The sequence below is a fragment of the Pelodiscus sinensis genome, chromosome 8 (genome assembly GCF_049634645.1).
Source record: "Pelodiscus sinensis isolate JC-2024 chromosome 8, ASM4963464v1, whole genome shotgun sequence".
Taxonomy (NCBI): domain Eukaryota; kingdom Metazoa; phylum Chordata; order Testudines; family Trionychidae; genus Pelodiscus; species Pelodiscus sinensis.
Genome location: NC_134718.1, coordinates 59,157,139 through 59,169,939, shown reverse-complemented (window position 1 = coordinate 59,169,939; position 12,801 = coordinate 59,157,139). Strand labels below are relative to the sequence as shown.

Genomic DNA, 12,801 nt, shown 5'->3' with positions numbered 1-12,801 from the left:
AACTCAATAATTTGTGATTGAAAGAATAATGTTTCAACTAGTAAACTATTGCACCTTAAATAAGTTGTGTGTCAGATCTCATAAGGGGACAACACTGGCCATAAAGAACAACAAGAGGGAAATGTGCCTACTGCTTGTGATTAAGAAAAGAGATTAACACAGGTACAGCATTAACTAAATATTCTTAAATAGAGGAAACTCCTGCAAAAAATAAAACTGTTCTTGAAAGATCTGTTAGAAAAAACTACTTGCACCAGGTAAGATCTTAACTACAGATTCAGCAATCCTGTAATGAAGAGGCCTCGGGTATTTCTAAAATACTGTTTGCATTCACACAAGCCTGAGAGAGTAATCTTATTCAACAATAGCTCTATTCAAGCAAAACTAACCTTTACGTTTTCAGATGAGAACGTGCACAAACAGACGTAAATTACAGTGTGACTTAGCACATTTCATGCTTTCAGTTTACCTTGCTGAGCAATATCATGGTAAAGGCGTTCCACTCTAGAATTGTTTCGAAGAAGGTCCAAACACTGTCTGTATGATTCCCATAGAAATTTAACCCAGGGAGTCAAAAGCAGCCGATCTGTACGATCTTGAGTGTCTTCTCCACTTACAGCACTTAAGAGAACACTATAATTGAGAAAGTGACATGTTTAGTTCTCACAATTTCCACTATCATTGCTCACCTCTTTCTTATTAGGACCTGCAAAAAAGCCTAATCAAACTTGAAATGACTAAGGTTTACTGTATGTTTTACATATGCTCCCAAGACTTTGGCTGTTGGGAAGAATTTAAAAAGAACTCACATGCTTGTCAATGAATTTCAAAGCTAGATCCAGCTCAAGATGGCTCCTAAGTAGATAGCCAATGGTACTGGGTGGCACCCCTGAAAGGCCCAGGTTTCCTTGCTTCTGTCACTCACACCACCAGACAAAAAGACTATTTTGGGAACACCGTATCTAAAAAGATTTTCCCCCTTCCATCAAGCGAGCTACAGACTCATCTACCAGATTCAAACATCTAGAATTCTGTGATCTGCTCTCTTACGGGCCCAGACTTCCTCTCCAACAAACTTGCAATGGTACCAGAGGCACCAGCAGCCAATTCAGGTGCTTTCTGGTACTGGCATATGACAAAGCAGAAGTTAAAGCAATATGCCTAAACAATATCAGAGAAAGCATTTTGTATAAACCTAGAAGATATGCAGTTAGTGACAGCTTCAATGGGTATTTGCTCAACATTCTACTTACTTAAAATATATATTTTTCTACTTCTAACTAAATCCACCTATTAGTTTAAAATCTGCAAGATATCAAATGCAAGGAAAATTTACATTTTTTATAATATCATAACACATTTTAAATTATTTGTGAATGTATATGTACTAGACCAAATAATTATTGACTTGCCAATGCCTCACCAACTACCTATTCCCTGGTACTGAACAAGATCATGCTTGATCAAATAATCATTTTTGTTAGGGTTACCTTTATCGCAGGTTATTAAGCTTGTTTCTTCCACACCCTATCATCAGGCACATCTCTTAAATAACTGTGTTCAGGTTAAATCTCTCTAGTTCAGCACTCTCTGGTCCGGCAACATCCGTGGTGCAGCATGATTTTAGTTAGCAGGATGTCCACTTATCATAGGTTTCCTGTTGTCCCATAAAGTTTGTTTACAGCCACAGTCCTGGGTCTCAGTGTTCTGTGTTGTTATTTAACTCTATTTTACTCCTAAATGTCTTCTAAGAGTCCAACAAGCAGTGAAGTGTTGGTTATGCTGCTAGACAATATTGACCTCCCATGGTCTGACAAATTCTATGGTTCGGCACAGGTCAGATCCTGAGGGTGCCAGACTAGAGAGATTTAACCTGTAGTTTGTTTTTCTGAAGGAAACACAAACACAAACACACCCCATAAACACTCCTTCTTAAAATCTAATTTAAGATTGACATTATTTTAAATCTGTAATTAGGCACAGATTCCGTCAACTCCCAGACACTCTCAAAACCATTTACATCGGGACTACTCGGCCCACGGTGCGGCTTGGATTTACGCAGGGCTCAACACATAGCCTGCCACATTTACCCTACAAGAAAAGTCAGATATGTCATTTATAAAACAAAGCCATTTTTTCTAACACTGATGATTTAATTTTACTCAAAACTTCTCAAGCCTAATCATAAATTCAAAACCAGGATCTATAAGTTAATTAGAAATTCTATTTTTAAAATGTACACTTGGTAAGAGCTACACTAGGGTGTATATACACTAGGGATGTAAGCGACTACCATACTTTACAAACCCCGCACCCCCTCTGCAGGGTATACTTGGGTGCGGGGTATACAAAAATTTTTTTACTCACCTAGTGGTGAGCAGCGCACTACCCCACCCATTCCCCCGCTGCGCAGCCTCCAGGTGGGGGAGTGCTCATCCCCCGGGTCCTGCGCAGAAGCGCTTCCCCAGCCCCTTCCTGCAGCTGTCAGCCTCCAGGTGGGGGGCGCACTTATCCCCCGGTTCTTGTGCAGGAGCGCTCCCGATGCGCAAGAACCAGGAGATGAGCGCTCCCCCGCTCGGAGGCTAGAGGCTGCGCAGCCGCAGGAAGGGGCGGGAGAGCGCTCTCATTCCCCCGCCCGGAGGTTGTGCGGCTGTGCGGGAACCAGGTGGAGTGAGTGCTCCCCCGTCCGGAGGGTGGCTAATTCCCCACCCCCACCCCCTCCTCTGCACAGTTTGAAAAAAATGTCTTGTATACCCTGCGGGTTATACTCGTACGCGGGGTATACTCGTACGCGGGGTATACAAGATTTTTTTTACTCAAACTGCAAAAACCTCGGGGTATATTCGGGTGCGGGTTATTCTTGGGTGCGGGGTATATTCGCTAAAAGACGTAGTCAACTATCTAATAAGTATAAGCTTATAAGTATTGTACAGTTGAGTAATGACTCGACTAGTCGTTTCCCCCTTCCTTTGCTGCCTCTATCAGAGAGGGGCAGCAAGGGTGGGGGGGAAGCAGGAACCAGAGCTGGGGGGAGCCGGCTTAAAAGGAGGTTCCCCACATCACCATCTCCGCAGAGGAAAGGGGAGGCAGAGGCACAGTGAGGAAACAGCACGAGTAGGGACTGAAGCAGTCCCTGCTCAAGCCAATTTCCATGGGGGGGGGGGGTCTTGCTACATTTCAAAAGTGGGAACTAGGAATGTTAGAGAATAGCTACCTATGAGAGGCACAAGGGGCGGGGGGGCCACACAAGAGCCAGTGTTGGAGGGAGCCATCTTAAAAGCCGGGTCCCTCCAGCACCGTCTCCCACAGACAGGGACTGGTGCCAGAGCAGCCTCTATTTGCGGTGGCCACCCTTGTCCGCCACAAACAGAGGCTGCTCCGGAATCAGCCCGTTTGCGGCGGATAGCAGGGGCTGCTGGACTCAGTACGAACCAGGACCGAGCAGTCCTGGCTCGCGCTATTCCAGGACACTGAGCCTCTGCATTTCAAATATAGTAAGAGCAGAGTGGTAAAAAGGTAACCACAATTAAACATCCTTAATCTACACTAGTAACTTGTAGTGACAAAGCTGTGTCGATAAAGCCCAGTTGCTATAAGTTGGCACTTTTGCCAACAGAATACTTTCACCCCCAGTGAGCAGGTTTCGCTTTGACAAGAACACTCTCCTGCCAACAATAAAGCAACTCTCACACGTATTCTTGGGGGACGGAGGGACCAAAAGTTTTGTCAAGCAAGTGCAAGTATAGATACAGCCTATGTCTTATCTAAAAAGATAGCAAAAGCATAACCACCGCCCCCCCCACAACAATCGTAAATTTGTATATTACAACAGCACCTAAAGGCTCCATATGGAATTAAGGTACGCTTATGCTAGGGGCTGTAAAAACACAGAAGAGATAAACCCTTACAAGGGATTACAATTGAAAGAATGATCTCCTACCTCTCTGGAGTTTGAATATTATCCAAATCTTCTATATCTAGCACCATCTGCTGGGACTCTTCCTTGGCAGCTTCAGTTTTTTCCTCAGCTAGTTTTAAGTAGGCTCGAACAACATCCTCCAAAGATTTAATGTTCACCTAGAAAAAGAGTAGAACGTTTGAAGTGGCTTTCACCTCCCCCCCCCCCCATGGAAAGCAAATATTAAAAGCATATATCCTAATTAGAGTAGTAAAATCTAAAGCAGGCTAAGACAGAATTAGATTATAAATCTAAGATCTAGTTGTTATTTTTATCACTTTGATTACATTTGTAATAGTGCCCAGAAACACCAACCAAACCTGGAGATCTACTTATATTGGGTTTCTGCTATCTAGACGCTAGCCCTGCAAGTTGTTTGGCAGACCGTAGCAACTTGCAGGACTGGGGATCAGGATACAAAACAATTTCATGTTTTAGGAGTAAAATAACTCTAACTTACATCATGCTGTGAGTGGTAAAGAATGAACAATTCACAAACCCTACCTGTTGGCAAATGTTCTTGTACTGATACAATCCTTCCTTGGCCAAGTGACTCTTGCGGAGGTCCACACAAAGCTCCAGGTACTTCAGCATAATTGGCTCGTGGATTTTTTGCCATGTTCGATGTTTTTTGCTTTTCATAACATCATAAAGAACATCGAGGGCAGGTTGTTTCTTGCCAACCTCAAGAAATTCTGAAAACAAATTCTTCATCAGATCACTTACATATGCCAAAGAAGTTCTACTTACGGTATGCATTTTCTCTATTTCCCATTGTAATTTAGAATTAAGCAATAATTGTAACAGTCAAAGTAAACCAATGGTCACATTTAATTGGCAGATCTTTTTTTTCTGACTGGAGTAAAAATATCAGTGATGTAATTATGTCTACACTACAACATAGCCCTTGGCTCAGACTCAGGTTCAAGCCCAAATCTGCTTTTCACCCGTACACTTAAGTCAGACAGATCTGGGCTAGTACACGCTCAGCAGTCCAGGCCTATTGCTTGGCAGTGGGCAGGACTCTGTGCCAAAGTCCCACTGGGACTCGAGTCTTAACTATCATTTTGCAGCGTGGCCACGGGTCAGGCCAGGGTTCTCAGCATGGTGTCTTCCAACGCTATCTCACAATCCGATGGGCCACGGTCTCCTGACCTTTCTAGGCCAAGTTCTGAAAATTGACACTCCCTCCCAGGTTCAAATATTTTCTGTGTTTAATCCTTCCATTTTATTCTGACTGCTCAACTGAACTGCAGGAGATTGAACTACCTCCTGCGTTAGCTATGGCCAACATTAGGAAGTCCTTTGCCAAACATGCTCGTACACCTGGTCACAGGACCACAGCCAGATTCTGGTACATCTTTAGTGTGAGGAAAAAAAGACGTTTGATTCTAGTAAGAATACTTAGAAATAACCACATGTGAAGCTGGCAGTGTTGGGGATTCAGTGCAGAGGGTAGATCCAGACACAGTATTGGAAAGCCATCAACAAGAAGCATACTTCATCCTGCCTCTTATGACCACCAGGTGCTGGGAACTGTGTCAAGCACTGAGCCAACTAATCAGCTAGGATGGTGACCTTACGACCTCCTGAATCCACTACAGCACCAGAAGGGACTCAGGTGCTCATGGCCTGTCCCTAAGGATACTTTGCTCCCACAGCAGCTACAGCACATCCTGGGGCCATACTCACAGGACCTGTGTGCTAACTTCCTAGAGGAGCAGCCCACCACAGAACAAGCAATAGAAATGGAAAAGACAAAAGTAGTCCGAGGCTTGGTAAATTTCAATATCCATGACTGTTATTAATATACCAATGAGAGATTTCTGGTTTATGACTAAGGTTAAGATTTTGTCTCAGCTGTTTTTAGCAAAAGTTGGGGGAAAAGAAGGGAACTAACAGTTGGAGACCTGACATGGTGACTTTCAACTGCTGTTCCAGCCCCAGCCATCCCACTGAAACTGTTGTTGCAAGCTGCATACACATAGCAGTATGTATCTGCTAATGACAGACTGTCGCAAAGTTGCTTAGGAGCACTAAAAGCTAGCACTTCCCTGACAGTACACAGCATCATATAAATTAGCTATGCCAGAGCATAATAAGCTGCCTTTAAATGGAACTGGCATAAGAGGAACATAGTTCATGTGTGATGAATTAACCATTGGAAATAATCTCAGAGGGATAGCTCTGTTAGTCTGTAACTGAAAAACTTAAAACAAAAAAAACCCAAATAGTTCTGCAATACCTTAGAGACTAAAAAAAAATGTAGATGGTATCATAAGCGTAAGGTTGTGCCCACAAAAGCTCACGATACCATCTACATTTTTGTTAGTCTCTAAGAACTGTTTGAAATAGATCAGGTTGTTGTATGCAGTCCACAATATCTGCTGAGAATGAGGACACATTACAGGTCTTAGTTGCCTAAGTATATTGGGGGGGGAGGGAAAAGGGTAAACTGCATTCAAAGAATGCTATGGAGCAATTTGTATCGACCACACAATTAGTCAATAAGGGGAGCTGTTGTGCAGAACTGCAGTGGGGGCAGCTCCCAGAACCCGCGTGAGCCAGGACTGATTAGTCCTGGCTCTCGCCGGTTTCAGACCACTGCTGCGTTGCATTTCAAATGTAGTAAGAGCCACTGGGCTCTTGCTACATTTAAAATGCAGAGCCGCAGCACAGACAGATCCCAGAGCCGGTGGATCTGGGACTGACAGAGGTGGGGGGAGGTGGCACCGCAGAGCTGGAAGGAATCAGCTTTTAAGCCAGCTCCCCACTGCAATAGATCCTGTTTCCAAGCGACAGGGAGTGAGTAGTTGAGTACTCAACTTGACTACACAATAAACTTAGCCTTATCAGGTAGTCAAGTACTCAACTACTCACTCACATCCCTATTGCATTCCCCATTATTATGCCAGAGAGTCCTTGTGATATGTATATAGTCCATGAATGCAATTAAGAGTCCATATTGTCCAAGGTATTTGCATCTAGTAGTCTATGGACTACATATATCTAGACAGGCTATATAATTATGTGCTAGCTGCATGGGGCTTTCAGAGAAGCAGCAATCCACATGGGAGATAACATAGAATTTTGTTCATTTCCCTACAAACGGTGATCCAATCAGGGTGCTGATAGCTGCAAATTTTTCCCTTGGTACAAACACCAAAAGGAGAGTCACATTTCAGAACTGGGTGTTTTTTCTAGGCCCTCTTCTTCAGGTCACCAGCCTATTCAACTCAGATGTGTGGTTCACTTGCTGCAACTTGAAAACCTCTTTAGCATAAATGGCTGGCTTGCCACCAGCACACTAGAACAGAGTATCGCTTTGACATTCAGCAATCTCCAAAACTGTTATGTTCCAAAATACTAATAACCTGAAAGGATAGTGAACCTATAGGTAGTGAACCACAGCAAGTTTATTTCCATGGTTTATTTCCTTGCCCTCCAACCCCAGGCTGAAGTGATCAGCAATTTTTAAAGATAAATTTCACCTTTTTGTCACGTGTGAAGGCTTTATGTATAATGCTTCTTAGTGTTCACAGAGCATTTAGGAACTAAAATTTAGCTTTCTAAACACACTGATGGAGTTATTTTTTGGTTTGGAGATTCTAAAAACACTTCTGTAATACTGAAACAAACCTGATTGCTTTCAGTTTTTAAGCTGGTCTCCTTCTGCATGCCAGCCACAATCCAGAAGGAAGTTGGGGTTTTGCACTATTAAAATGTAGTCAAAGAGAAAGTGTGCCTGCAACAATCTCATGGTGAACATTCCGGATAAAGGCAGGCACCAGTACCAGAGGGAAAAAATCATGACACAGTAAAAGGCAAAAAGGATGCAGAGTGAGAGAAGAGACTGCCAGTGCAGTTCTTTGAGGGGGAATGTTATGTGAGAGAAAGACCTCGTTGAGAGGCTGCTGCTGCTGCTGCTGCTAACAGCTGCAAGAGTGCAGGCTCCTGGCTCCACCAGCACCTGTTAAGCCAGTAGCATTATCCTGCAGACCAGGAACTCTTTGGACAATTCTATGGTTGTGAGACCCATGCAACCAGGACCTAATCCTAACTGGGATGGGAAAATGTACACAGTGCAAAGTCCTCCATCCTCATGCAGCAGCTTTGAGCGCAAAAAAATGCCTTCAAAGGACAAGAATGGAGGGGTTAGGGACACTCAGACGTCAGAGACGTTCAGATTTTTTTTTTTGTACTGGTTTCATGGTTTTGCACTGCTCGCTTTTTGTGTATGCACATGACTTTATTTAAATTCTCTTTTGGTCATTTCATGACAGCTGGCCAGTTTACAGCCTTGTATTACAGAATGACAAAGGTGCTGGATTCATTAACAAATGTTATCATCTCTAAAGATGAATTGTATAAAATAAATGTTTAAAAAAAGGTACAAACATGATGAGGCATAGTGAGAACTTGTATGCAACAAAACATCTCATTTTCTCAAATCTGTAAAAAACACAATTCATGGTAGGGATGTAAAAATATAGATAAAATATTAACCATGTAACCAATAAAAATTCTGTTACACTGTTAACTGTGGGTTAACCAGTTACCCATTCACATCCCGAGTTCAATGTGTGTTTCTTGATGCTGGAGGGTCAGGGCAAACTGCTCACAAAGCTCTAGAAATGTTGTTTTCTTCACACACAAGTTCTGGGCCCACTGCTGGACATCCTATGTCTATATAATGAGATCCCACCAGTTTCTGCTTATGGCTCTGTTCCAAAAGTGCCAGTCTACAAAAGGAGCATCAAGAGCCACAAGCAGCATTTGCCACTTGGAGTTTGCAATAGGGATATTATCAGCTAGTTGGCAAACTGTTTAACCAATAAGTGATTGCTTATCTGTTAATGATCCTGTTTAACTGAAACAACCTTCCCTCCCTGCATGCTCTGCATTTAAAACTTGGACCTGGCTGGCTCAGCATAGGGCAGCAGGTGTGAGCCAGTCTGCAGAGGGAGCCAGTTTAAAAACCAGCTCACACCTGCCATTCCACATTGTTGCCTCTGTATCAGCAGTACAGGGCAAAGGCAGCCCCTGTCCACAAGGGGCTGGAACTCCCAGTGGATAGATGCCACTCCAGCATCCCACGGACCAGCCTCTGTCAGCGGCAAGCCCAGGTCCACAATGGACAGAGTCTGCTGCCACCCTGCACTGCTGCCTCTCTGATACAGAGACAACAGGGGATAGCAGTGGACTCCCCAGGAGTGGGGCCAGGAGCACACTGGTTGCCAGCCCCACCCCTGGGGAGGGAACATTCTTAGTAACTGTGTAACAGCTAAGAATTGTTGCAGCTACACAATCACTAAAATAAATTATTTCTAACATCCCTAGCTGCAATATTTGTATCATTTTCCTCCTCCAAGAGGTGTTTTGGGAACACAGAAAACGACAACCGAATGCCCAACACTATCTCCTGGATGAAAATGCCAGTTTCCTGAGGCAAAAACATAAGCAGTACAAGTTCTTCAAATGGTGCCTCCAGACTGGCTCCAAATGCCTGGAACATGCAGACCCAAAGATGGCTCAGCTAGATGTGCTGATGAGCAGAGGCAACTTATGGTAAAGTGCTGCTGGCTGGAGAGTCAAGTTTTCCCATAGTGCACTATAAACCAAGGGCTACCGCTGGGGAGGGCACTAAACAGCCTTGGATAGGCTGGTTGGACTTGGGTCTGTGCAGTGCACTTGGACATATTAGTGTAAGTCCAAAACGCAGACCTAGAAATTCTAAAACCACGGTCACTATGAGCTTAGAATCACCTGGTTTGTGAACTTGAGTCTCATGGATCTAGGCTTACACTGCACTGTAGGCATGGTTCTGTTCTTTCAGTGCTGTTAGTGATAGACGATCCTCATAATGAAGTCAAGAGTTCCATTCAGGCTCAAAGCAAAGCTGGCTATAAATCCAGGATCAGGATCTATGTAAGTATTATTAATAATATACAGGAAAATATATACACCCAGTTTTAAGGATCATTTCTCCAAGGAGGACAGCCAATTACCACTTACCAACCCTCAAGCACAGAGGCTAAGTGCAGTTATTAACAGGATCTCACATTGTAATCATGGCTCAATTCTGTCCTCCCTGTAGCATGTATAAAATGGAGCATGAAATACACCAAGCCACTCAGGAACAAACTACACTGGAGCTCTTTACAAAACTGCCAAGACATACATAGGCACTAGCTGAAGGCATTTTTAAACTGCAACAAAAATTAAAAAAAGGAAATGGGAGGCAAAAGAAATGAGAGGATGAAAAGGACAAAAACGACTGAAAAAAGGAGGAAGAAAAACAGACCAAGTAAAGGGTCAAGGGACCAAATCCTATTTATTTTCCAAATCCTTAAAAACTGGTGCTATACCACACAAGTGAGGAAAGAGGCAATGGAGGAAGGGCTCAGAGAAACAAAGAAATGACAGAAAACTAACACAAGAGCAGAAAAAAATCCAACTTGCCAGAACAGCACATTACCTGCTTTGTCAGTCTAACAATTAGAGCTAACCTCAAAAAACATCTAGTTGCCAGAAAGTGGAGAAAGAGCTAGCAGCTAGATAGGAAAATTACATGTGTATTAGGTCTTGTCTTGTCTCAGAATTTTAACATGAAAATAAAGTTATAATATGGCTAACATTTCCATAATATAATTCTGGAACCATAGTACTAAATACTAGGTAATAATTTTATGTGAGCAATCATTTTGCATAAAAGGAACTGACTCCTCTGAAGGTAAAACAGTATATAAATTACAGCATTCAAAATCTGGATAGCCCATGACATTCAGCATTATTTTAAATTTACCATGATGTTTTAAATAAAAGTACAGGCAATGTAAAATTTAGGTTGTTCCTACTGCTTGAACACAACCTATGGGGCAATACTATTCAGCTCTGGAGGTTTTAACATATGAGAACAAACATGACAGGCTAGTCCAGTCCTGGAATGAGAATGCTAGTCTGCCCAGTCATGATTCTCAGTGCTGACTACAGCACACAATTAATGCCTCTGATTTTGGAGCTTTTAATTACTAAGCTCATGTATGGCAAGTCTTGCAGAAGATCAAGTAATTAATGGTATTTTAGCAGAAACTTTTAACAAAAGCAAGAACACCCAAAGAGTCCTGAAGGGCCAAATTGCAACAAAACCTTTCTATGTCACTATATCTGGAATGTGGAAGATCAATAATTCTAAATGTAGCCAACTTCAAATTATTCATCCTTCACTGGTTATGAAAACACTCTCCTTGGAACAAATTAGCCAGTTTCTATACTAGTCTGGGAGCTCAATTTGACAAGATAGAAATATTAGAAAACTAGCAAAAACTAACAAAAAAACATTTTTAGGTACATCAGAAACAGGAAGCCTGCCAAACAATTAATATGGACACTGGACTATCCAGGTGCTAAAGGAGCACTTAAAAGATATTTACAGAGATGCCAAATGAATTTGTTGCATCAATTTTTACTACAGAAGATGTGAAGGAGACTCCTACACCTAAGCCATTCCTTTTAAGTGACAAATATGAGGGACTCTCCCAGATCAAGGTATCAAAGGAGATTTTGGGACAAACTGATTATTTAAACAGTAATGAATCACTACTATCCATCCAAGAGTGATGGGGTATGTAACCTATAATTTATATCAGCTTCTGTACCAGATGTCTGGAGGATAGTTAATGTGACTTCAATATGTTTAAAAACCTCTAAAGGCAATCCCGGCAATCACAGGTAGGGATGTAAAATCACATTTAACTGGTTAACCAGTTAAATATTATGTTTAACCCGTTAATTAAATAGTGGGGGCACTCCAGCCCAGAACTCTCCACACCTGGGGCAGGATGCTGCTCCAGTCCCCACTAGTTAACTGTAACCGGTTAAACATTCACATCCCTAATCACAGGCTGATATGCCTGACTTCTGCTCCAGGCAGACTGCCTGAAAAGTAGTAAAGAAGAAAATTATCAGACAGAAAAAAGATGAACACATTTTGTTGAGGAATAGTCAACACAGCTTTTGTAAATAGACATCAAACCTCACCAATCTACAGTAAACTTCCAATAATCTGGCACCTTTAGGACCCAGGGGGTGCCGGATTATCAAATATGCCAGACTATCAGAAGGGGGGGGGCTATGAGGGGTCTGGGGTGGGGTGGGGGGATGCTACCCCAGACCCCCTCATAGTCCTCCCTTCTGATAGTCCAGCTCTGCCCCAGGAGTCCCCAATTCAGCCGCTGCTGGTCAGTTTCAGCAGTGGCTGAATCGGGGATGCCTGCAGCAGAGCAGCTGGAGTGCTGCCGGGTTGGTCCAGTAGCACCGACCCTTGGCGCCGCGAGACCAACCCATCAGCACCCCAGCTGCTCTTGGGGACGCCTGGGGCAGAGCAGCTGGGGTGCTGACGGGTTGGTCCCGCAGCACCGCTCCTCGGCGCTACTGGACCAACCAGCTTCTCTGCCCCAGGTGTCCCCAAGTCAGCTGCTGCAGAAACTGATCAGTGGCTGACTCCAGGAAGCGGGAGACAGAGCTGCTCTGCCCCAGCTTCCTGGAGTCAGCCCTGGTCAGTTTCAGCAGTGGCTGAATCGGGACGCCTAGGACAGAGCAGTTGGGGCGCTGCTGGGTTGGTCTGGTAGCACCAAACCTCGGCGCTGCGGGGACCACCCCAGCAGCACCCCAGCTGCTCTGTCCCAGGTGTACCCTAGTCAGATGCTGCAGAAACTGATCAGTGGCTGACTCCAGGAAGCCAGAGACAGAGCTGCTCTGCCCCAGCTTCCTGGAGTCAGCCCTGGTCAGTTTCAGCAGTGGCTGAATCGGGACGCCTGGGACAGAGCAGTTGGGGCGCTGCT

The 12,801-nt window shown here is 43.7% G+C and overlaps 1 protein-coding gene across 1 annotated transcript in view; it reads right to left on the bottom strand.

Moving 5' to 3' along the window:
• Window positions 1-12,801, bottom strand: part of EIF3A (eukaryotic translation initiation factor 3 subunit A) — a 55,568-nt gene that overhangs the window by 35,816 nt on the left and 6,951 nt on the right. Inside the window, exons 2-4 of the mRNA XM_075935372.1 lie at window positions 4,463-4,653; window positions 3,941-4,077; window positions 470-633 (exon numbers count right to left, since the gene is read on the bottom strand). Of these exons, the coding sequence (XP_075791487.1) occupies window positions 470-633; window positions 3,941-4,077; window positions 4,463-4,653 (492 nt within the window). The remainder of the gene's footprint in view (window positions 1-469; window positions 634-3,940; window positions 4,078-4,462; window positions 4,654-12,801) is intronic.